Source organism: Zootoca vivipara, chromosome 3, assembly GCF_965207765.1.
Source record: "Zootoca vivipara chromosome 3, rZooViv2.hap1.1, whole genome shotgun sequence".
NCBI classification, from domain to species: Eukaryota; Metazoa; Chordata; class Lepidosauria; order Squamata; family Lacertidae; genus Zootoca; species Zootoca vivipara.
This window is the reverse complement of record NC_142586.1, coordinates 102,089,049-102,112,714: the sequence shown is the minus strand read 5'-3', so window position 1 is coordinate 102,112,714 and position 23,666 is coordinate 102,089,049. Positions and strand designations below refer to the sequence as shown.

Sequence of the window (23,666 nt, the reverse complement as noted above, 5' to 3'; positions counted from 1 at the left end):
CTTTTCTGAATGGATTACAACACTTGATGACTTCGTTTTTTTAAAATTTTGGTCTTGGAAAGACGGGGTTACAAGCGGTGAAATTCACTTTCAAAATGGTCTTGTGGTGTACGTGAGATTACCCCCACACCCCACTGTGTGTTTTGGGTTCTGCAGGTTCTGGATTCTGACCCGGTGGATCAGACGCAGGAAGTGGAAGAGGACCTGGGTCTGCTCTACGACAGCCTCGAGGAATGCAACAACAGTGACAGCGGCCCCGAGATAGAGGATAACGAAAGCGTCCACAGCACTCCAAAGCCCACCTTGAGGTAAGAGCCGACAGGAGGTGAGGCAAGAAGCTCAGGCCCCGTAGCAACGGGAGACTCGTAGGGTTGCAAGGTCTTCCCCTGTGCTGTGGAGGCCATTTCCTCCTTTCCCAAAGGAGACACAATCCCCCAGGCAGATGCCTTGCCGGAAAAACAAGACCGTTCAGCTGCATACGCACCATGCATTTAAAACACATTGGAAGCTTCAGGAACCCTGGGAGCTGTTAGGAGTTGCTATGGATTGTAGCTCTGTGTCGGGCATTTATTATCTATTTCTTTATTAAATGCATAACGCCACCCTTCATCCAAAGATCTCAGGGCATCTTGCAGCGTAAGAAACAGGCTATTTGGGCAGGTTAGAATGTGCTTTCAATACATTTTAAATGTTTGCGGCCTTGGTTTCCTTTCCCACGGTGAAGCCAGGCTCCTTGACGGTGCCCCAGTGGCAGGGTATGACTTATGAGGTACATACAGCTCCTGCACTTTTGATTCATTTTCTGAGGGGGAAAGAGGGAGGTTTGGGACTATAAAGTAGCTTAGTGATAGATGCTGATAACTTGAGGCTGACCTTGGATTTGACAAGCTTGACAGAGAGCCCTGCGTAAGCCCCACCAGAGACCGGAGTGGATTGATGGAGCAGGAGAGCACCTCCTTGGAGAGGCTGCGCTGCCCGAGGGAGGGGAGGACGTTACGATCACATCCATCCCTGCTTCAGAAGCAGCCCTTTTGTGTGTGCGCTTGGAAGAGGGGCAGGGAGGGAGATGGGGGGGGGAAACAATTGCATCTCAGAGCCTGGTAGAGGAGATAGGCCTGGCCACCTCACTTAGCAGCTGTGTTTAAATGGCTTGTTTTCTGCTGGGGGAAGGCTGGGGCAATGTGGAGAGAAAGAACATACAGTGGTACCTCAGGTTAAGTACTTGATTGGTTCTGGAAGTCCGCACGTGACCTGAAGCGAACTTTCTCATTGAAAGAACGGAAAGTGGATTAATCTGTTCCAGATGGGTCCACGAAGTACTTAAATTGAAAGTACTCAACCTGAAGTGTACTTAACCTGAGATATGACTGTACATATTGGTATTTCATATTCTCTTATGATCCCGCAGGTCCCCTTTCTCATCACAGAGCTGAGGTAAGGGTGCAGAAAAGCGCAACCAAATGATCAGGGCAGGAGCAGATAAAGATAAAAAACTTCTGGAACTTTGGGGTTCAGAAAAAAGACTCTTGGGAGATGGAGATGATGAAGCAGGGCTGGAGAGCCTGTGTCTGGACTCCCGATTCCCAGTTGCCCTGGGCAACATGGCCAGTGGTCCAACACGACATTGGCAGGGGGTTGGACTGGATGGCCCTTGTGGTCTCTTCCAACTCTATGATTTTATGACAGGAGTAGCAATTTTACTACATCCGGAGAGCCGCAGGGTCCCCAACACTGGGACAGAGGTTTTGAAAAGTGTGCATGGGTTTGAAGAACAGGGGTGGTAGGTTTCAACCAAGGTAATGGATTGGGCAGTGGATTCAAGAGTACTGGGCTCTGTAGTTGCAAAATGTGGTGGTGGGCACCAGTTTAGGACAGGGATGGCAAACCCATGGCCTGCCAGATGTTTCAGGAGTCCAGCTCTCACCATCCTCAATCGTGGGCCATGCTGGCTGGAAGCTGATTGAGTCCAGCAACATCTGATGGAGCCGTCGGTTCCTCACCACTGGCTTTGATGGTTTTCAAGGGAGATGGGACAAATTCACAGAGGATACGTTGACTCAATGGCTATGCGTTGATCCTAATGGCAAATTGGTACCTCCAATTATGTAGTCAGTTGCGGGGTTGGGGGGCGCTTGTAAAGCTTTAGGAAGTGTCTGGTTGGCCTTATTGCAGATGCTAATGTTGCACAGCTTGAAGCAGCTGGATGCATAAAAACCGACTCCTTTTGGAACGGAAGCCTTGTCCAGACCCATTAGATATTATTTAATAACTTTACTTGCAGAATTTTCTTCAAAACAGAACAGATACATCAAATGAAATATCCAAACCGTTCCATAAGACATATCCCAGTCCAAGGCATAGGCTCAGCATCTTACGAAATATGAAATAATTCCAACATCTGTAGAAATAGAGGTCTGTCTCTCCCCATAGCCTGTATTCCAGACTGCATCCTTCCTTAGGATAGGCAGCTCCTGGAAGAGTCTTTTACATCCCTGCAGAGCCTGGGAACAAAGACTTCAGCCAACACCCTTCCAAAATGGCGAATTTGCAATTCAATACCTCTCATGTGATCTAAGGTTAAAACTCCAGCCAGAGCTACCTGAGAACAATAACAATTAATTATCAACCCATCAAGGCAGCTCAGAGAGCCCTTTTTGCTCTGAATTTAGCTTCCGAGGAATCTTCCAGTTAAACCCTTCCACCAGTGCACACAGGCATTCCCATTTCATTGTGAATTAAGCCAATTATACTTAGCTGGTTTCCCTGTGAAACAGGGTGTTCAATTAGGTGGAGTGTTTGACCTCTGAAATATTGCTATCCCTGCTGATCTCCTGCCATCAGACCCAGCAGGAAAAGGATGAGAATGTGGCTTTATGCAACCTCCCAGAAAAGCTTCTTGGCTGCTCACCTGGAGGCAATTGTGACTCTCCCAGCATATTCACCTACATTTGACGTCCCCAGTCATTACGTTTGTCTGTACTGTCTAGAGCTGCAGCTCTGAAGCACCAGGAACAGTCTGATAGGGTAGGGGGGAGCTGTTGAAGCTGTGTCAGGCATCTGAAGTCAGACACAGCCTAAGTCGTTCCCATCCCCTCTGGTGACACCACAGCAGAGGCCTCTACAGCACTCAGGTGTGTCCTTGGTGTAGATCTTGCGGCGTGGCTATAAAATCCAGGCCAGAGCTTGAACCACTTGCCTTTGCCTCTCTCTCTGGGGCTTCTTAGCAGCCTCATCCTATTGCGATGTCTGCAGTTTCTTGCTCAGAGAAGTGCTGTGGCTCAGTGGCAGGACACACGCTTCGAATGCAAAAGGTTCCAGGTTCATTCCCTGGCATCTGCAGGTGTGGGCTGGGAGAGACTCCTGCCTGAAACCCTGGAGAACCTCTGCAAGTCAACGCAGACCAGGGTTAGCAAACCTTTCGCAACCCGAGGGACGCGTTGCCTTCTGGGCGACTTTTCAACGGCCGCATGCCAGGGATGGGGGCAGGAGCAAAAGTGGATAGAGCGACATGTGCAAATGTAACCTCTGTGCAAATTCCAGCCTGGCAAAAACCACTCGAGAGCGCAAAGCAAGGATGGTGAAGGGAAAGGTGGTGGTGTTGCAAAGGGTGTGTGGTCTGGGCCGGATAAAGAAGCCTGAGGAGCTGCATTTGGTCCCTGGGCCTGAAGTTCCCCACCCCTGGGTGTAGCCAATAGATGGACCAGTGATCTGACCTGACCTATAGCAGATTCCCAGTTTAGTGGAACGGAGAGGATGTGACTTTTTCTACCTGGAAACAGGTGCTTTGCTCTTGCGGTGTCCTTTCTCTGCCTCGAAGGTAAAGACTTGCTTTCACGCTGCTCATTGGGCCCCACCACTCCCTCCACCCCCCGCAACTGTCTTTGTGTGTCCATGTCAGGCCAGGGCTCTGGTGACGGGTTTTTTTGCTTGTGGTGCTTCCTGGGGGCAGAGGCTGGGGAGGGGTTTAAGCCCAGGAGGCGGGGCGGGTGATGGTGACTTCACTTCTCCCTCATTTCTCTTTCTCTCTGTCCGTCTGTCTCTCTGTCTGTCCGTCCGTCTGTCCGTCTGTTTCTCCTGCAGGCGCTTCTTTGAGGGCGTCTCTCACTCTGGTTCCCAGACTGAGATCAGCAGTCTGCACGGCCAAAAGGGGCAGGAGCGAGAGTCGGGCAGCCCTGTGAGTTATTCCTCCTCCTCCTCCTCCTCCTCCTCCTCCTCCTCCTCCTCCTCCTCCTCCTCCTCCTCCTCCTCCTCCTCTTCCCCCCTGCTAGCAGCCTGTCTGCCTGGGCCTGCCCCCTGCAGAACAGCAGTGGGGAACCTGTGGCCCACCTGATATTTACCGGACTCCAGCTCCCATCAGCCCCAGCTTGCATCTTGCATGGGTAATGGGAGTTGTAGTCCAACAACATCTGGAAAGCCTCAGGCTCCCCACCCCTGCCATCGTTCCAGAACTGGCATGCTGTCGAGAGCAATCCCTGTTACATTTCTTCCTCCTTTTCCCCACCCCACCCCCTGTCTTTTCCTGGATAAGCTGCTTCTTTTCACAGTATAGGAGAGGTGGGTTAACTGGACTTACCGGCTCAGCCGCAGGGGTCACCCCGGTCCCTGCAGTGCTGGGCGTCAGGCTTCCCTGCCCCCTGACCTCCGCCGCCATGTTGCTTCTCTCCTGGGGCGCCTAAACCAAGCAAAGTGTGTTTTGGAAGGGTTTTGTTTTCCCTGTGCTCAGCACCGACCTGCTTCCGCTCTCTTCTTGGAGATGCTTGAATCGGAGGTCCTATCCACTAACTTATTCAAACTTTTATTCTCACTCCTTTTCTCCCCACCTCCACTGCCTCCTCGCCTGTCCCCGTTCGCCTAGGGAGAAGCAGAGAAGCGGAAAGTGGGTGTCCCTCGCGCCCAAGACGAGGGTGCCATGGAAACGGCGGCTATGGTGAGTCCAGCGTGATGGGTGATTTACCAGTCCTCTCCGGGCAAGGCTTTGCTCATTTTACACTGCCGTTCTTTGGAGCATATAGCTCAGCTGGTTAGAGCGTGGTGCTGGCAACGCCAAGGTTGCAGTTTCGATTCCCCGTACGACACGGCTGCATATTGCACTACTAGATGACCCTCGGGGTCCCTTCCAACTCTACAACTCAGTGATTCTATCTGTATACAGGAATGGCAATCTTCATATTGGCCACCTGTTTCCAGCAGTTCACATGTATTTGGGAACTGGATCTCACACCAGCCCTGAATAGATGAAGAGGCTGCCTGCTGGATCAGGCCGATGAATGGCCCATCTCCTGCAGCATTCTGTTCGTGGCCCCCCCAAGCAGGACCTGAGCTTGGCAACACGCTCGCCCCAATGGGCATTCGGAGGCCCATTGCCTCTGGCCCTGGAAGGAGAACAGAGCCAGTAGCCTTAATCCTCTGTGAATTTGTCTGATCTTCTTTTAAAGCCGTCAAAGTCGGTGGCCGTCACGACTTCTAGTGGGAGAAAACGCCACGGTTTAAACGGCATCTGCTTCATACGTTTATGTGCTACTGCTCATATGCCATAGGAAGACAGCGCATGGCAACATGCATGTACACTAGTGGCCAAAATTGTGGAAATCCATTTGGGGAAAGTGTAGTTCCAAGGTTTGATGGCTCAAAGCACCACTTTTTGGGGGGGAGTAATACCATAAAAATTATATATCAATGGAAAGATAATTTAACAAAGAATGTAGTGCAATAACTTTTATGACGGATTATTTATTACAACAGCAGTCATAAAGATGAAACATGAAACACATAGAAAAAGTGAGGTATACAAAAATTCTCATAGGGACGCTGAAACATAAAGCAACATAAAAGCAACACAAAACAATCGTTAACACGAATGGCTGATCACGAAAGCTTGTACAGGCATAAGAGGGTCTTCAAATTGCCCTTGGAAGTCAGAAACAAGGACGCCTGCCGGATCTCTGCCGGAAGAGTGGCCAGGGACACCAAATGCCCAATTTCTAGCTGAAGCTGATCTGCTACTTGGGGGGCAGAGGGTGGGAACAGAGCTCTTTTCCAGGGCTGGCTCTGCTCTGCACGTTTTGCCCAGGGGTACCTGCCCAAGGGAAAAGAAGCTGGCTTGCTCCTGTCAGTCAGGCAGGGGAAGAGGCTGGCCTGGTAAACTAGCTATTTGATGTTACCAAAGAATGAAAGAGGAAAGACTTTCTGTGCATCCCCTCAGGAGCTGGAGGTTGATGAACCCTGCCCAGGAGGGCCAGGCGAGACAGTCCTGAAGGAGAGCAGCGTGGACAGGCTGGCCCAGCTGAGCAGCGGCAGCAAGCCGGAGTTCCCGGCCACTGTTTCTCCCAGGTAAAGAAGGCCTCTCTCTTGTGGCTGGTGGCTGGCCTCATGCGGAACAGCGGCTGCTAGCCTGTCCCTGTTTGGCGGGTGGGATTCTGTCACATGCCGGCAAATCCAGGCTGCGCAACTGAAGTGCTCAGGCAACCGCAAACCGGCTGTGGTCGCAGTGCTCTGAATGGGGATGGAAGAGGAACAGAGCCTGGTGGAGGGGACACTACAAGAGTAGCGCCTTGATAATGGCACAGTCTGGATGCTCAGGGGGAAAGTGAGTGAACAAGCACAGCAATTCTGAGTTGAAACACCTTGCGTGGAAGCAGCTTGAAAGAGCTAAAAAGCAATGAATTGTAACTTAATTAATTTGACAGGCATCCACCAAGAATGTCTTCCTTGGAGACCCTTCCAGTCCTAGGTTGGCACATAAATACTAAAAGCAGGGAAAGGTGATCTTTGGAGGCATAGTGGCTCTTCCCTGCTCTCTGAATCCATGTAGGAAACACACACACCCGGAAATGTCTGGGACCCAGTGGGGTCTCTCTGAGTCTGGACCTGTCACTTTCCTGCTGCAGCTAGTGGCGACTGCTCAGTCGCCTGGCAGGCTTCTTTTTTTGCCACCCGCCGGGTCCAGCTTCCTCTGTATCACTTTGACGACTTTTGCCTTTCAGCAAAGTTGAGAACAAGCAGTTGTGGCGGCCGCGCAGCATGTCCGTCAAGGACAGGCAGAACTCCAGGGGCCAGGGCGATCGAACCAGCAGCCTGGACAGCGAGAGCTCCCCAGACTCACGGCAGGGCACCCAGGTCAGGCAGTGGGGTGGGGGGGAGTGGCTTGTAGGGGGAGAAGGGATTTTTTCCTTCCTTCCTTCCTTCCCTTCCCTTCCCTTCCCTTCCCTTCCCTTTCCTTCCTTCCTTCCTTCCTTCCTTCCTTCCTTCCTTCCTTCCTTCCTTCCTTCCTTCCTTCCTTCCTTCCTTCCTCTCTCTCTCTCTCTCTTTCTTTCTCTCTCGCTCTCTTTCTTTCTTTCTTTCTTTCTTTCTTTCTTTCACTTTCTTCCCTTTCTTTCTGTTGTCCCTTTCTTTTCTTCTTCTGTTTTTCTCCTTTTGTATCTTTTGCAACTGCAATTTTACTGTATTATGGGAAAATGTTGATTAAAAATACTAGTAATAGTAATAATAATAAAGGGGTGGGTTGGTGGAGCTCTAAGATTAAAAGAATCAGTCATTGGCAGCTCCTGGCATCAGAAAGGGGCCAGGTAGTGAAGGCTGGTCCATTAGGGGCAAAGGGAAACTACCCCATCGTCCTTAGCAACCAGTCAGGAAGTGATTCTATCATTGGCTGTGGCGCCACCTGCTGGTAGTCTCCTCGACTTCGGCCCTACCAGTCCCAATGGACACCAGCCACCACTGGGGCCACGAGGTCTTACCTGCCTTTGCCATCCTCTAGGACGCTCTTTGCGTAGCCAACTCAAGGGTAGCTGTGGGTTTCATGGCAGTCTGTGACTGCTCCTCTGTTGTGCTATTGCAGGTGCCCCGAAAGTCTGTGTATGATCAGCTCAACCAGATCCTGGTCTCGGATGAGCAGCTGCCTGAGAGCATCATCCTGGTGAACATAGCAGAGTGGCAAGGCCAGGTAAGGGAGCCCTGGGGATGGGCAGGGAAGCCTTGGTACCACCTTGCTGCATCTTGCATGCCTCTAAAGCCAGCCTTTTCCAGCTGGATGCCCTTCGAGTGCTTGTTGGACTCCAGCTCCCAGAGGTCAGCAGGGCCAGTGGTCAGGAATGATGGGAGTCGGAGTCTAGCAATATGCACACTGGAAGCAGCTCTTTGGAGATACCTGGAGATACCAGGGATTGAACCTGGGCCCTCTTCTTGGCCATGGCATGTGTTCTACCCCTGAGCCACAGCCCTTTTCAGTGAGTTTTCAGCTCCCCCATAAAATATCATCCTCTATTATTATTATTTGGACATTAAGCCAGAGCTTTGCAAATGTTGCTAGAGGCTCCAGGGAACAGTCCCTGAGCAAGGGACCAGCTCAAGAAAACTAAGGAGGCTTAGTTCATCTGAATAAACTGGGAGAAACACCCTGAGCCCAACTGATCTGAAGCAGAGGCCCTGAGCTCTTGGGGTGCTTCCAGATGGGTGTTTATTGTGGGATGAGCGCTCCTCATGCATGCAAAAATAAAATAAAATGCTGCATCCCTGCAATATAATTGGCATCAAGATGTCAGCCCCCTATCCCTCCTCCAATTTTCCAATAAAAGCCTACTGTTAAATAATTTTAAAAAACCAACTGCTGCCAATGACCCATTTGCAATACAGTATTTGAACCACCCTCTTACAATACAGTGGTACCTCGGGTTAAGAACATAATTCTTTCCGGAATTAACCTGAAACTGTTCTTAACCTAAAGCACCACTTTAGCTAATGGGGCCTCCCGCTGCCGCCGTGCCGCCGGAGCACGATTTCTGTTCTCATCCTGAAGCAAAGTTCTTAACCCGAGGTACTATTTCTGGGTTAGCTGGGTTAGTCTGTAACCTGAAGCGTCTGTAACCCGAGGTGCCACTGTATTAAAAACCCTCAGCTGGAAGCACTACCTACCTGGAAACTTCAGTGGCTACATGTTTGTTTCCACAGCTGATTTTTAAAGTGTGGGTAGGTTCATGTGAGCACAGACACTCCTTCAAGTAACCTGGGCCTTAAGTCAGAATGGGGAACCTTAGAAATGCTAACGATGAAGCGGTACATAAAATTCCCAAATAAAGCCAACGAATTAATGAAATCAACCTGTGGCTCCTCTAGATGTTGCTGGAATTAAAACTCCCATCACCCCTGACCATTGGCCATGCCGACTGTGGGCAATGGGTTGAAGTTCGACATTGACAGGGGTCAGCAAACTTTTTCAGCAGGGGGCCGGTCTACTGTCCCTCAGACCTTGTGGGGGGCCGGACTATATTTTGGGGGGGAAAATGAACAAATTTCTATGCCCCACAAATAACCCAGATATGCATTTTAAATAAAAGGACACATTCTACTCATGTACAAACACCAGGCAGGCCCCACAAATAACCCAGAGATGCATTTTAAATAAAAGGACACATTCTACTCATATAAAAACATGCTGATTCCCGGACCATTCACAGGCTGGATTTAGAAGGCGATTGTGCCGCATCCAGCCCCTGGGCCCTAGTTTGGGGACCCTGTTCTAGAGGGCACCATGTTGGCGACTCCTGGATTTGGGGGAGGGCTCTGGTACCTCCCCGCCCAGTTATTTTGCAAAGAGTTTGCATGTCTTCTTCATCCCGTTCCTGCCTCCTATTTCTGGTTTCTTCTCGGCAGTATCTGTGCGACCAGCTGCAAGAGCACAAGCAGCCCATTGTCTCCACCTGCTCCATGGCGGATGTGCAGGCCGCTTTCAACACCATCGTCTCTCGCATCCAGAGATAGTGAGTATTGCCGGCGGGCAGCAACAAACCAGGGCCTGCGTGCCCCACGGTGGTTTTCCAGGCGGACCCCGAGGAAAGGACTTTGGGGATTGATGTATGCGGGGGTTGCAGCCGCCCAAATTGCTAGGAGGTGTGTGCCTGAATGCTCAGGCATGCATGATACTCATCATGCAGCTCTCCAGGAGGATTGGAATCTTCTGTGTTGAGTTAGTACCTGTGTCCATGAAAAACGCCTGTGTGCCTTTAACCCTTATAAAGAACGCGTCACGCCAGGATGTAGGAAAAGATTGGTTTGCTACACGGAAATAAAACGAGAATATATGGATGCTGACCAGACCACAAGGATACACATGTGTGGGCAGCAACCATTAGGCACCCACACCTTGAAATCTGTAAACAGAGCGTCTGATGACCCGCCCCCCCCCCAAAAAAGCCTGGAAAGTAAGTGCAGGAAAACCTGATCTTGAAGCAAATGGGACTCAAAGGCACAGAACAGAGATCTGAGCCTTCTGCAAGTGCTAAGCTCTACGCTTCAGATCCCTGTGCTTGGCAAGGGAACAGCTTCGCTCAGCATGGTCCAGCAAACTATAGGATTGATCCTTGAGGTTCTTGAGGAGCGAAGAGGGGGTCCCATTGAAGCCGTGAGCTGGCCAGCCATTGAAAATATGGAGTTTATAGTTTGTGGAGAGGGAGTTCCCTGAGTAATGTAGTTCAGAAGTCCTTTGAACTATGTGTTTACTGGCTTGAAGGAAAGAGGATGGAGTCTTAGTTTTGGGAAGACTGCATCTTTATCTCTGTGGTTCCTGGATAAGAAATGGACCTTGAAAGAGATTTTGGGTGTCTGTGTGAAGTCTGGTTCCTGCGATAATATAAGCTTTTTTTGGTAAATAGAAGGATTAGTGCGTTGATTATTTATACCCCACCCATCTGGCCGGGTTCCCCTAGCCACTCTGGGCGGCTTCCAACAAAATATTAAAATACAGAAATCCATTAGACATTAAAAGCTTCCCTAAACAGGGTTGCCTTGAGATGCCTTCTAAAGGTCTGGTAGTTGTTGTTCTCTTTGACCTCTCCTGGGAGGGCATTCCACAGGGTAGGTGCCACTACCGAGAAGGCCCTCTGCCTGGTTCCCTGTAACTTGGCTTCTCGTAGCGAGGGAACCGCCAGAAGGCCCTCGGAGCTGGACCTCCTTCTTTCTCTCTCTCTCTCTCTCTCTCTCTCTCTCTCTCTCTCTCTCTCTCTGTCACCCCCCCTTCCTTCTGCCACCCCTTTCTCTGCCCCCCTCCTTCCCACTCGCATGGAACTGCCCCTGGTTTTGTCCAACGGATGGTAGATTCTAGGCTTTGTGATGGCAGGGGAGTAGCGAGGCGCCAGGGGTGGGGTCAGTAGTTTGGCTTTGCTCTTTCCGGGGGGCTGCTTCTTTGTGAATCCCTCAGCATTTCTCTTCCTCCGGCAGCTGTAACTGTAATTCCCACATGCCTCCCCCAGTGAAAGTGGCCATCGCAGGGGACCAGAGCTACCTGAGCATCGTCCTGCGCTTCTTTGTGGAGCAGCTAGCCGGCAAGACCCCGGACTGGCTCAACTATCTCCGTTTCCTCGTGGTGCCGTTGGGTAAGAGCTTTGCCACGGGGGTCGGGGTCGGGGTATGTGGCTGTCCTGGAAGGCCACTGTGTCTTCCCTGCTAGGATGTCCACCCTGGTTGACCTGTGAGAACGTCCCTCTCCAACTGGAAAAAGAAAAAGATGGGCTGGAAAGAGTGGAGGCAAACCAGGCGAAACAGGATTTTGCCCTTTGGCACAGCTCCCTAAGGCGGTGTGAGCTTTGCTCTCCTCGCCTTCTCCAGCGTCGTATATTTATTTATTTGTTTTACAAAAATGCTTCCTTTTCCTCTGTGTCGTTCCCAGGCTCTCACCCCGTGGCCAAGTACCTTGGCACTGTGGACAACAGGTACAGCACCTTGTTCCTGGATGCAGCGTGGAGAGAGCTGTTTAGCAGAATTGAGCCCCCTAGCTCAGGTAAATAGTCCAAGCAGGCCTTTTTAAAGACAACATCTTTATTGAAAATTCAAAAAGTACGTGATTATATGTGAGACGTAGATAAGAGAGAGAAAAAGAGAAATAGAACCCGTGTAGAAGGGAAAATAAAGGGGGGAGGGGGGGAAACCAAAACTGTATATTTTACAAAGTTGTTATTGTACTTCACCAGATCTTAAACCTATAACAGAATTTGTAAGAATGGATTCCAAATACCATGGAATTTGTCCATGGCAAGTCTACGTTTATATGCAAGTTGTTCATATGTTGCAAGTATGTATACGTCTTCAATCCAATCGTAGAAGGAAGCCGCATTTTTATTTTTCAGTCTTTTTGCTGCGGTCAGGCCACGGAGAGTCCACTCGTATTGTCCTTTTGTAAGGTTCAATGTGCTGGGTATATAGTTCAAGAAGATGTTTTGCCGTGTAAATGTAAGGTTGTTCCGTACAGCTCTGTTGATAGTTTCAGTTACCTTCTGCCAAAACTCTTTCAATGTAGGACAAAGCAGGCCTTTCTCCAGCTGCCGAGACCCCTGGGGAGGAGCATGGTGGGATGGGGCAGGGGCCTTGTTCCCTGAGGATGTTCTGCCTTGTCTAACTCTTCCACTCGCCTCCTCCTTCCAGACACAGTGGATGTCCCGGGTCGGGTCGTCCAGTTCATCACTGGCGCCAATGTGTCCCACCAGTTGCCCATTTCCGAGGCCATGTTGACCTACAAGCAGAAGAGGTAAGAGGTTTGGCCATCTTCCTTTCATACACACAAACAAACAAACACATACCATGGGCAAATGGAGGAGCTACTTAGACCAACCTTATACACCACATGGGACCCTATCATGGGCCATGATTGCTTCCCCAGATTCCCAAGGGATAGTGCTGGGTCAGGTAGTGGTGCGGAAGCTACATAGAGAGTACCACTCTTTCTTCTCCTGAAGCACAGTAGGGTTGAGAGCAGAAGGAACAGGCAGCTCTTCTGCCACGGGGCGGAGAAGAAAACATTCTCCCAGGTGCCAGGAGAAAGGCAGGCCCGGTCAGTGGGTTTTTTGGGGGAATTGCAAGTACTGTTTCTGTGCTTCCTCCCCCCGCAGTTCAGGTGTGTGGGGTACTTCAAGCCCTGCTGTTCTCTGCTTGCCCCTACAGCCATCGGGGACTGGCACACAGTACGTACGGCTGGCTTGCTGCACTCCCCGCGGGAGCTTCTGCAGGGTTAGGGGCTCTGCTTTGGGCTGGGACATGTCCTGCGATGGGTGTCACCACGCCCCAGCCAGGCAGGGAAGTCTCTGAGTTTTGGGCACAGGGGAACTTCATATCCTTCAAACCGGGGGGGGGGAGGGGTGTTCCTTCAAACTCATTTCAGAGTCTTGGAGCACTGCCTTCAAGTGGAAGCAAAATGGGCATTGGCTTCTGAGCAGTGTATCTCCACCATCCACTTACAGTAGTTTCACTTGCCGCTAAGTTAGACCTTGGACCTGGCCAAATATGGTCAATGAAGCTCAAGGAGCCGGGTTTTGGTTTTTTTGCAGGCATGGGCAACATGTAATTGATGCAACAACAGTGCATTAGTGGTAGATATCTACTGGACCATTTACACTTCATTATGCTTCATCAGTTGTTTGGTGATGCTTCCTCGATGCGATCACATTATTGGCATCAGAACAGGCCCTACAGCAAGGGTGGCCAACTGCAGCGGCCGCCATGTGCAGAATTTGGCACGATATTTTGTGTGCAGACTGCAGAGCTTCGCTTTGCGCAGGGTTTGGCTTTTGACGTTCCCTTTCAGACATCTGCAGCGGCGGATGCCGGAGGTGTAACGCTACGTCACAGCAGCGCATGTGTGCAGCTAGCTTGCCCACCGGCTGCCATACAATGTGCCCAGGCGCTTCACATAGTTAGCGCAAGCTCGTGGTTGTGCGACTAGATGCAGCTGTTGGGAAACCGAGGCTGGGGCAAGAGGTTGCTTTGCGTTGGGGCAGGGCAGGGAAGAGTCTGCAGTGGTCGACTTAAGAAGCGGTCATCCATGGTGACCTGAAAGCTCTGGGCTAGCCTGTCCCCACTGCGCTCTGGGCTGGCCCAATGGGTGAGGAGCCCAAGGGCCCTGTAGCTGTGTCATATTCCCATCAGTCCCAGGCAATGTGAGTTGTGGTCCAGCACACCTGGAGGGCCGCAGGTTTCTGACCTCTAAAATAGATGGTTTAGTACTCCATTGGCAACTAGCCTACAAGTAAAATAAAAAAATTCCTTCAGTAGCACCTTAAAGACCAACTAAGTTTATATTTTGGTATGAGCTTTCGTGTGCATGCACACTTCTTCAGAAGAAAAGCTCATACCAAAATATAAACTTAGTTGGTCTTTAAGGTGCTACTGAAGGAATTTTTTTATTTTGCTTCGACTCAGACCAACACGGCTACCTACCTGTAACTAGCCTACAAGTAGTTTTCAGTCCTTCGGCAAGCTGGTAACCTCCATTGTTATTGGACTTCAAATGCCATCAGCCTCAGCCAGAGTCCCAGTTAGAAAGAGGGTAAGATCCACCTTCCCCAGCCTGTAGTTGGACTCCAACTCCCATCATCCCTGACTGTTGGCCATGCTGGCTGGAGCTGATGGGAATCAGAGTCCAACAACATCTGGGGATCCAAGGTTGGCCAATGCTGGCGTCGAGCAGAGTACATATTCTGGAACCCGCTGCAAAGTGTAGCAGCTTTAAGGCAATATATTCGGGCAGCGGCAGGGGAGGGGTGTTTTCCAGAAGCCGTGTGTGTGTTAGATGCGGAAAATGCTCTTCGAAAGCGTGAAAACTGTGGCACCAGCTCCAGCACCAGCCTACTAAATCCCAAGATCAGGTGGAGAGGACTCTGGGTGTGCTGTTGTCATCTACATGGGCATAGCTGCCAAGTTCTCCCTTTTTTTAAGGGAAATTCCCTTATGCTGAATAGGCTTCCTCGCGAGAAAAGGGAAAACTTGGCAGCTATGTACATGGGGCATCTGAGTAAAACTGTGTCATAAAAAAAAACCCAAACAAACCCAATAATAATGATGATGATGATGATGATGATGATAATTTTATTATTTATATGCCGCCCCTCTGGGCAGCTCCCAACAAAACCCAGTGGTGCCTGCCAAGCCTGGCACCAAAAGTTGGCACAGCTCAGTATCTGCCTGTGCCTCAGCAAGGGGCCGTCGGCCGAGGATGGAAGAGAGGCAGAACCCCCCCCCCAGTGCTGTAAGACATTATGTGTACTGACAGCAGCCTCTGCCAAATCCGGTGCCCAGCCAGTAGTCCAATTCACCAGTGCCAGGTTTTACAGAACCATCCCAATCAATTCCGTTTAGGCTACTGGATGAAATGGGATGATTCTGTAAATAAAGATGATTCGCCAGCAGGTAAGAAGACAGTCTTTCCCAGTCTGATGCTCTACAGATGTTTTGGGCTGGCCAAACAAGTTTGGCCTTTCTTTCTCTTTATGCAGCTGTCTCCCCTCCACCACCTCTTTTCTCTTTTTGGCCCCTCTGCAGGACACCCACCCCACCCTGGCCCTCCCTCTCCCTCTAACTAAGCAAGAGCCTCCCTCTTCTTTGGGGTCACTGTGCAGTTTGGACCCAGAGAGAAGAGGGCGCAGGCAAATTGGCTGGGGCCAGAAGGAAGTGGGTCTTTAATGGGGGAAGGGGGATGAGGATGGTGATGAGGATCATGAAATTACCCAATCTCTATCCTAAGATCCTAGGGTGGGTTACCAGTATTAAAACATGTGAAACATGAAACTTCAAAACAACTTAAAATCATACAAAAAGGTGGGTCCTAAAAGCATGCACCTGTTAAGATCTGGAGCCAAATGACAATCCCTACATTTTTGTTATGATTATGGTTAAATTCGTTTAATCACCTTCATGCCTCAGTGTGGATGCCAAGTGGAGCATTAAAAACAGTTGAAACAGATGGCAATCACAGGGATAGCTGTTTGTTTACTATTGGGTTTGTTTCCTATTGCACAGTTGTATAGGCCACCCCTAATCTGTACTGATACCAGTGAAGGGCAAGCCATAAACCCGGGGGGGGGGGTGCATTTTCTAGCCCAACGGTTGCATTCCTTTGTCTCCATCATCCACCATGTGTGATCTAGTTGAGATTCCTCCTTTGCAGGGGGTCGGTCTAGGTCTCTTCGCACTCTGAAGTTCTATGATCCTATAAATAGGGTGGGCCCCAAAACGCAAACCTTGCAGGTGTCCCAAGGCCAGAGTAAACAGGTGTGTCTTGAGGGAGACATCCCTCTTTCCCTACTCCTGACTCCGTTCACAAGCTCAGAACCTGGAGCTCCTCCAAGTGGCTGCTCAGATTCAGCCAGAAGAAGCTTCTCCCCCTGCCGCTCAAGAGTTCTGCACCCCTCTCCTCCCCAAAGCCGCCATTCAGACGGACACCACTTCTGTGTGTGTCACCTCCCGGCGCCCGTCATCTAGTGACCGCTTACGTTCCAGCAGTTCTTTACGCCTCTCCCTCTTCTTGGTTTTTGTTTTGTTTCTTGTTTGTTTTGGCATTCAAGGAAAAGAAGCCTCTATTTTGATTTTTATATCAGGTATTGGAACTGTGGCTTGCTGCAGTGTTGCCCTTCTTCCCCGGTGTCTGTCCGTCTCCTCTTTGTCCAGGAACAGAGCTGACTCCTCCTTCCGTTCTCTCTCCCCCACAACCCCCGTCTTCTGCCTTGTGTGAGACAAGGGCTGCTGCCTGTTCCTGGTTGCATGTTGGGGTAGGGAGGGAAGAAAAGCCCCCCCCCCACTTCCTCCTGAGCCTCTTAAGCGCATCTGTCCCTGTGCTCCATGTCTTACTCCTTCCCTCCTGCAACCTTCCCTTACGCCGTGTGATCCTGTGCTCAGCATTTGGGGTGGCCGGGGGGTGGGGTTGCTTTGCTGCGCAAGGCAGAGGAGTCTATCCTGCTTCCCTCGCCCACCCACCCCGTCCCATCCTAAAGATGAGACATCATCGCTTTGGCTCTCTCAGAACTGCTGCTTGTTTATAACTCTTTGCTGGCTGGAGGTGGGGCGGGGGTGGGGGGGAGGCTGCGCACTGCTGAAACACGTCGACAAGAACAGGAACAAAATAGCCTGGATGAAGCGTCACCTCGGGGTGGGGGGTACAGCAGCTCAGGATGGTGAGCAAAGGATGATGGGAAGTCCTGCTGGTTGCATGAGCTACCCCCTTCTCCGCAGTTGCCTTTCCAGGCCAAAGATTCTTTCCAGGAGGGGGGGGGGGGTTTGCAGCTTTTAATTGCCTCTGCTCCATTTCACAGCCCTGACGAGGATTCCTGCCAGAAGTTTGTGCCGTTTGTCGGGGTGAGTGCTGTTGTTGGGGGGGGGGACACTAGATCGCTCAGAAAAACCCTCGCCCTTCTCCTTTCCCCTTCCCCAAGGTGGTCTGCAAGGGAGGAGGTAGTTTGGCAGGAAGCCACGGTCACTGTCATGTGAGGTGTTGGTTCAACCTTTGGCGGCCTGGCACCTTCCAGACGTTTGGGACTACAACTCCCATCATCCCCTGCCAGCACGACGAAGGCTGTGTTAGCTGCTCCTTGGCATGGAAAGTTGGCTCTTGGCAAGTCCTTGGATACTGACTGAGGCTTTTCTCCTTGTTCCCTGGCAGGTGGTGAAGGTGGGCCTTGTGGAGCAGTCCTTTAGCACCTCAGGTGAGAAAAAGGCACTGAGCCAGGCGCCCGGAGGCTACGGCCAAGACAGCCTGGCTCTGGTCTCCCACCCTGCCTGCATCTTGCACAGATCCTCCTCCTGTGTGCTGGTGGAATCTGGTGGCTGGGTGGCTGGGCTCAGAACAAATGCTTAGTAAATGTCTAAGACAATCGTCTAAGCTTCCCCCAAACTTTGTACTCAAGAAACGGGTCATCTGGAAGCATCCTGAATTGGATGAAGATTAAAATGCCACAAGCCACGATCTCCCCTGGTATAATATGTCCATTCCCCCCCCCTTTCCTTAGTTGATTCTGACGATGTGACCATCTGCACCACTTCGCTGCTCAGCTCATCATCGCCATCTGGCGGAGGCGTCCCCTATACCAAGGAGGTGGTGGGTACCCCTCCGCCCTCTCCATCGGTCAGCAGCGGGCTCTCGGGAGCTGGGTAAGTGGTACACTTCCACCTCTGTCCCCCCTCAGAACCTGGGGTGGTACAGTCCAGCCTGAGCTATGCCATGTGGTCTTTAAGCAGAGGCTTGACGGCCATCTGTCAGGAATGCTTTGATAGGTGTTTCCTGCTTGGCAGGGGGTTGGACTGGATGGCCCTTAGGGTCTCTTCCAACTCTATGATCCTACGATTCTGCTGCTCGCCTAGCTTGGCTCAGGGTCTGTTTTGGTTGCAGCTTCTGTTTCCCCTCTTCCTCCCAGCAACCTGAGTCCTGGCGTGGAGGTGATGGGCCTGCAGGTCGATTACTGGACAGCGCAGGGTCCAGAGAAGAGGAAAGAGGCCGAGAAGCGGGAGACAGGCATCAAAAACACCCTGAAGAGCAATTTCCGCTCCCTGCAGGTCAGCCGCATCCCTGGCCCTGGGGAGCTGACCGCCCCCAACACCATGGCCATGACTGTGGTCACCAAGGAGAAGAATAAGAAAGGTAATCTTCCCCAGAAGCATCACAGCTCTTTGTTGTCTGCCTATGCCAGCTCAGCCTGCTCGTTTGTTTGTTGCTATTATTTTACTATTGGCATTGATTAGTTTCCTACTAGCCCAAGAGCCTTCTAGTCCAAAGTTACTAGCGATCCCACTCAGGTGGGCCAAGACGTGCCAATGGATTTGTGGTTGAAGACAGGAAACGGAACGTTCCACACAATGCATATATTACATTTTAATTGCATTGTAATTGCTTTTCTTATTTCTTACATTGCACTTCATTTTATTTTATCACGGTTCAAATTTCACGGAATTCAAAATGTAATACGATGAAATGCAATATGTAAGAAATAAAAGAAGCCGTAAAAACACAATTGAGAATCATAACGCATCTAGCCGCACAACTGCCGCCTCAGGCAGAAAAATCGGTAAGTGGGCTGGCAAAACCCCCAGCAATTGGTCTGTGGGGCAGGGGGGGGGAGTTTGGGAACTGTGCTTCTAGTCCTCATGGGCAGACTCTTTGCATACACTGTGGAAAGGGGCACGAAACTTTCCCTGTGCTTTCTCAGCAATAGGATTTCACTGTGTGGACACCTGTTGAATCTCGAATGGTTCTCTTTTGGCAGTCATGTTCCTGACTAAGAAAAACAAAGAGAAGGACTTGGAACCGAAGAGCCAAGTAATTGAGGGGATCACACGCCTGATCTGCACAGCCAAGCACCAAAACACCATGCTCCGGGGTGAGTGGGCCAGCCCTATGGCGGCGGAGTTGTTGTCCTTTTCTGAATAGCCCCAGCCAGAGCTCGGTTCGCCTCGTGGCTCCGCCAGTGCTCTACAACAGGGCGTTTGCCAACCTATTTGGACCAGCAGGCACATTTTGAATGTTGAGGAAGTAATAATTTATTTATTGTACCCCTCCCATCTGACTGGGTTCACCCTGGGCAGCTTCCAACATACCCTGTTTCTCCGAAAATAAGCCATACCCCGAAAATAAAAACTGAAATAATGGGCTAATGCTGCCAATTTCTTCAAAAGTCCAATACAGTACAAGCAGCACGCAAGGGCACAAGATTCAATCAGGTTTCAATCAAGTATTATTAGTACAAAAAGAAAACAATAAGAGAACCATATACAAACGCTGACACAGAAGCCAAAACCAAACATCAAGCAGATAGCATATACAAAGAAATACCGAAAGGCAAACCAGTCTTTATGGTCTTTGAGGCTATGTAGCGGTCAGCAAAGTGGCAGCAGGTCGAACGAAAATAAGCCATAGTGATAGGCAGTTTAACCGTGTAGGTTAAACTGTACCATACTTAACACACACACACACACACACACATATATATATATATACACACACACACACACACACATCCCCTGAAAATAAGCCACCATGTGTTTTTTTGAGGAAAAATAAATATAAGACGGTATCTTATTTTTGGAGAAACACGGTACAGTGGTACCTCAGTTTAAGAACAGCCCTGTTTACAAACTATTCGGTTTATAAACTCCGCAAAACCGGAAGTAGTGTCCCAGTTTGCGAACTTTACCTCAGTCTAAGAACGGAAGGTATGTGTAAGGGGGCCGAGTTACAGAGAACAGCCCCCCATCATAAAGTTCCATGGGGTCACGAAGAGTCGGACATGACTAAACGACTAAACAACAACAACAACAAAGAACGGAATCCGAACGGTGGAAGGGCACCGGTGGGAAGCCTCATTAGGGAAAGCGCACCTCGGTTTCAGAACGGTTTCGGTTTAAGAACAGACTTTCTGAACAGATTAAGTTTGTAAACTGAGGTACCACTGTACTTAGAAACACATTAAAAAGCTTCCCTATACAGGGCTGCCTTCAGGTGTCTTCTAAAAGTTATATAGTTGGTCATCTCCTTGACATCTGAGGGGCGGGCGTTCCACAGGGAGGGCGCCACTACCAAGAAGGCTATACCACACTCACATTCACCACACAAACCGTCCACACTCCTACTTCTTTGGATCTCTCTCACACACATACCTCTCCTTTTCAGACCACACATACATGTGCTCCATCTCTCTCACACACAGACCACACGTGCATCTCCTCCTCTCTCACACACATAGACATGCGCAAGACTTTTCCAAGGGCAGCGGGGAGGCAAAGTACACCGCTGAAAGGGCAAGCAAATTTCTCACAAACAATAGGCAGGATGGGGTGTGTGCATTTGGCTTCATATTGCACATACTAAAAACACTTCTTACTCTCTTTCTAAGTGGAAGATGGGAATCTGGGGCTTAATGGATCATCCTGGGGCCACTAAAAAAGGCCTCCAGGAGCACCACGGTGAAAGTTCTCATAAGAAGGTCGGCAGAGAATGCGGGCACAATTCAGGCCGCGGGATTATTGCCTGAATTCTCCACCAATCTTTTACACTGTGGTGTCTGCAAGCCGTAAGTTAGCAACCTCTGGGCTGAACTTGGTTGACATTTCCTCCACCACCAGCAGCACACAAGACTGTCTTTTACTCACATTGGAAAGGGGAATATGTAGCAGAGCAAATAAATATGGCAAAATTAACCACAATAATAAGAGGAAAATCAAACCAAAAAACAAAGGAAGAATGGAGTTGCGTAAGAGAATATATAAAGAAACATTGTTTTGGAATGCTGTAGAAATACTGATACGCAGAATAAGAACAACGCAAGGATAAGGGAAAGGGTAACAATAAGCAAAACAGAAATAGAAATAAATAACAACCGTTGAGCACAACGAAAGACGACAAATATAAAAGGAGGGGGTCACACACAGGTGAAGGGAAGTTGGGTTTATTCTATATATAGTTAAGTTTTGTGTTATTTTGCATGTTTATGAAAACGTATGTTTTTCTTTTTTCTTTATGTAAATTTACTTTATTTTAGTTTTGTATGATTAAATAAATCAAATAAAATAAAATAAATAAAAAGACTGTCTTTTACACTTCCCTGGAAGCCCCAGTTCAGCTTCCCTTCTGAACGCTTGCTTCTACCACCTTCCCTGCTCCTGGCCTGAATGTCCTTCTTCTCTTTTGCTTCCTCCTTCCTGCAGTTTGTATTGACGGCATTGAGTGGAACGATGTGAAGTTTTTCCAGCTGGCCGCACAGTGGCCGACACACGTCAAGCATTTCCCCATCGGCATCTTTGGCTACACAAAGAGCGCGTGAGGATAAAGGAAAGGAACCAGCCCGAGGCGCAAGAGCCTCGGGGAGGACTTGGGCTCTGCCATGCTGAACAGAGGAGGGATGATCCAGCTCCTTGCTTCTGCCGAAGATGACTGACTGGACTGGACTGGACTGCCTGATGGCCCAGGGCTGGGGCCCTGATCCGGCCAGGGCCCTCTTTGGCTCCATTTGTTCTGTGCAAGGAGCACCCCGATTTGCTTTACGTCTCACCCATGAGGTTTTTTTTGTTTTTGTTTTAGTTTTTTAACGTGAACTTGGTCCTAGGAAACGGAAGGAAGGCACACACACCTGCACGCATTCACAGAGCTTTCTCAGCCCGAACTCTTGAAGACTCGGCCGTTGGGCTAGTCTTCCTTGTTCCAAACAGGGTCAGGAATGAAAGAGGCCGGGGGGGGGGGACTTCCACAGCTCCCCAACCAGCCGTCAGCTCGGGGCAGCTGGGACTCTGTTCCCTCCCATGCCTTGCCATGGGCAAGAAAGGGGGTTTGCTCAGCCAGGCTCACCCCATTGCATTCTGGGCAAGCTGGACCTCTGCCCACAAGTGCCACTCTGCAGTGCCCACCCCCCATGCACAGAGGGCTCCTGGGATCTTGGGTACCTTGCCATCTTTTGACACCAAGTAGCTTTCCCCGTCTCTCCTAAAAAATACTTGGCTTCTCCTGCTTGGCACCACTCAGCTTCTCATGCCCTGAGGAGATGCGCAGACGGGAGTATAGAAAGCAAGTGGTAGAGAGATGGCAAAAAGGAAGGAAGGAAGGAAAGGCAGGCGCAACTCTTTCTGCAGCAGGCAGCTGGTCCAGGTACGAGCTGCTTTGTGTAGTTCAAGACGTTTGCAAGACAAAAGGCTGGAGTTGCTGCGTTTTTGTTCGCTTCCCCCCATTTGTCAGTGGGGAAGTGCCGGAGCCCAGGGCAGCGCCTGCCTCCGGGACCTGATAGACAGTGGGATTGCTCTGGTGCAGCAGAGCAAAGGGACTGAATCCTAGAGCGGCTGGTTCTTTGCCACTTTAAAGCACAGTAGACCGACCTCCATGGCAAAAGGCGGGAGAAACTCAACTGAGTGCCATTCCAATGGAATGGGAAGGGGAGGAAAGGCCTCGCTATAGCAGCACAGCTTGTATGGGGCTGGAGGGGGAAGCCTAGGGGCTTCTTCACTAACCAATCTGTTCCGGCTTTTATTTGTGGGGGGCAGGGAGGGGAGTGCAGAGGAATTAAGACGAGAGAAAAAGAGAGTTGCGGCAGGGCAAGGCCGTCTTCTTGCGGGCTGTACTGCAGCTGTGTGTAAAACAGGGTGTGCTTTCATTGCCGCATTGCTGGGCCCTGCTAGGTAGCGGGAGCAAGAGGGGGAGCTAATGCTCGCACAGCTGAGGGAGGGCAGGCAAGAGGCCCCTGCGGCCTGTGCCCCCGGGAAAGGCTTTCTGGCCAAGGTGCTCTCTTGCGATGGAGCACCAGCTCACATGCCGTGCACTCCATTGATGGCCACGGCACTCACTGCAGCGCTCTCCGAAGCTCCGCAAGCTGGGCCCGGTTGCACCTTCGCGAGGCAGGTCTCTTGCAGAACAGGATGTACAAGGAGGAACAAGTTCCTTTTAAAAATGACTGGCACACACACACACACAGGCACAGATAAATACACATGAAGACATCCTAAAATCCCACACGAGCACCAGAACGAGAGAGCCAGTAACTGCATCAAAGGTGTCATGAGCCTAGCCTTCCCGTGGCAGCTATTTGTGCCTCTTTGCCCTCCCCTGACGAGACCGCCAGCGCCCCCACCCCTTCCCTTCTCTCTCTCCTCTTCTCAAAAACCAAGTGGACTCCCAAGGACCAGGCCTCCCTGCCTTCCTGGAGCTCCTTGCGTCACTAGAACTGCCAAACCAACCTTCCCCTGCCTTGAAAGTGTATCCTACCGAACTCAAGAGACCTAAACTGTGGTATTGCGCCTGCTCGTCGGACGCAGCTGCTCGAGGTTAGGAGAGCAGGCATGGTGGGTTAACCCCATTTTTTACAAGATTCTATTTTTGTTAAACTTAATGTAAGGTTGCTTTCTGGATTAATTTTAATAAATTAATGCTGGTACCATTGTGA

At 50.4% G+C, this 23,666-nt stretch overlaps 1 protein-coding gene across 2 annotated transcripts in view; it reads left to right on the top strand.

Annotated features, from left to right (window-relative positions):
• Positions 1–23,666, top strand: part of LOC118083080 (phosphofurin acidic cluster sorting protein 2) — a 170,086-nt gene extending 146,420 nt beyond the window's left edge. Inside the window, exons 9-25 of one of the 2 annotated variants that reach the window (XM_035111139.3) lie at positions 157–308; positions 4,081–4,174; positions 4,856–4,927; positions 6,203–6,330; positions 6,984–7,116; positions 7,838–7,942; positions 9,649–9,755; positions 11,212–11,366; positions 11,660–11,770; positions 12,412–12,514; positions 12,876–12,947; positions 17,067–17,109; positions 17,414–17,456; positions 17,760–17,901; positions 18,165–18,388; positions 19,011–19,124; positions 21,448–23,666. In XM_035111139.3, the coding sequence (XP_034967030.3) occupies positions 157–308; positions 4,081–4,174; positions 4,856–4,927; positions 6,203–6,330; positions 6,984–7,116; positions 7,838–7,942; positions 9,649–9,755; positions 11,212–11,366; positions 11,660–11,770; positions 12,412–12,514; positions 12,876–12,947; positions 17,067–17,109; positions 17,414–17,456; positions 17,760–17,901; positions 18,165–18,388; positions 19,011–19,124; positions 21,448–21,563 (1,914 nt within the window). In that variant the 3' untranslated portion in view covers positions 21,564–23,666. The remainder of the gene's footprint in view (positions 1–156; positions 309–4,080; positions 4,175–4,855; positions 4,928–6,202; positions 6,331–6,983; positions 7,117–7,837; positions 7,943–9,648; positions 9,756–11,211; positions 11,367–11,659; positions 11,771–12,411; positions 12,515–12,875; positions 12,948–17,066; positions 17,110–17,413; positions 17,457–17,759; positions 17,902–18,164; positions 18,389–19,010; positions 19,125–21,447) is intronic. The other variant, XM_035111141.3, reaches the window with a different exon arrangement.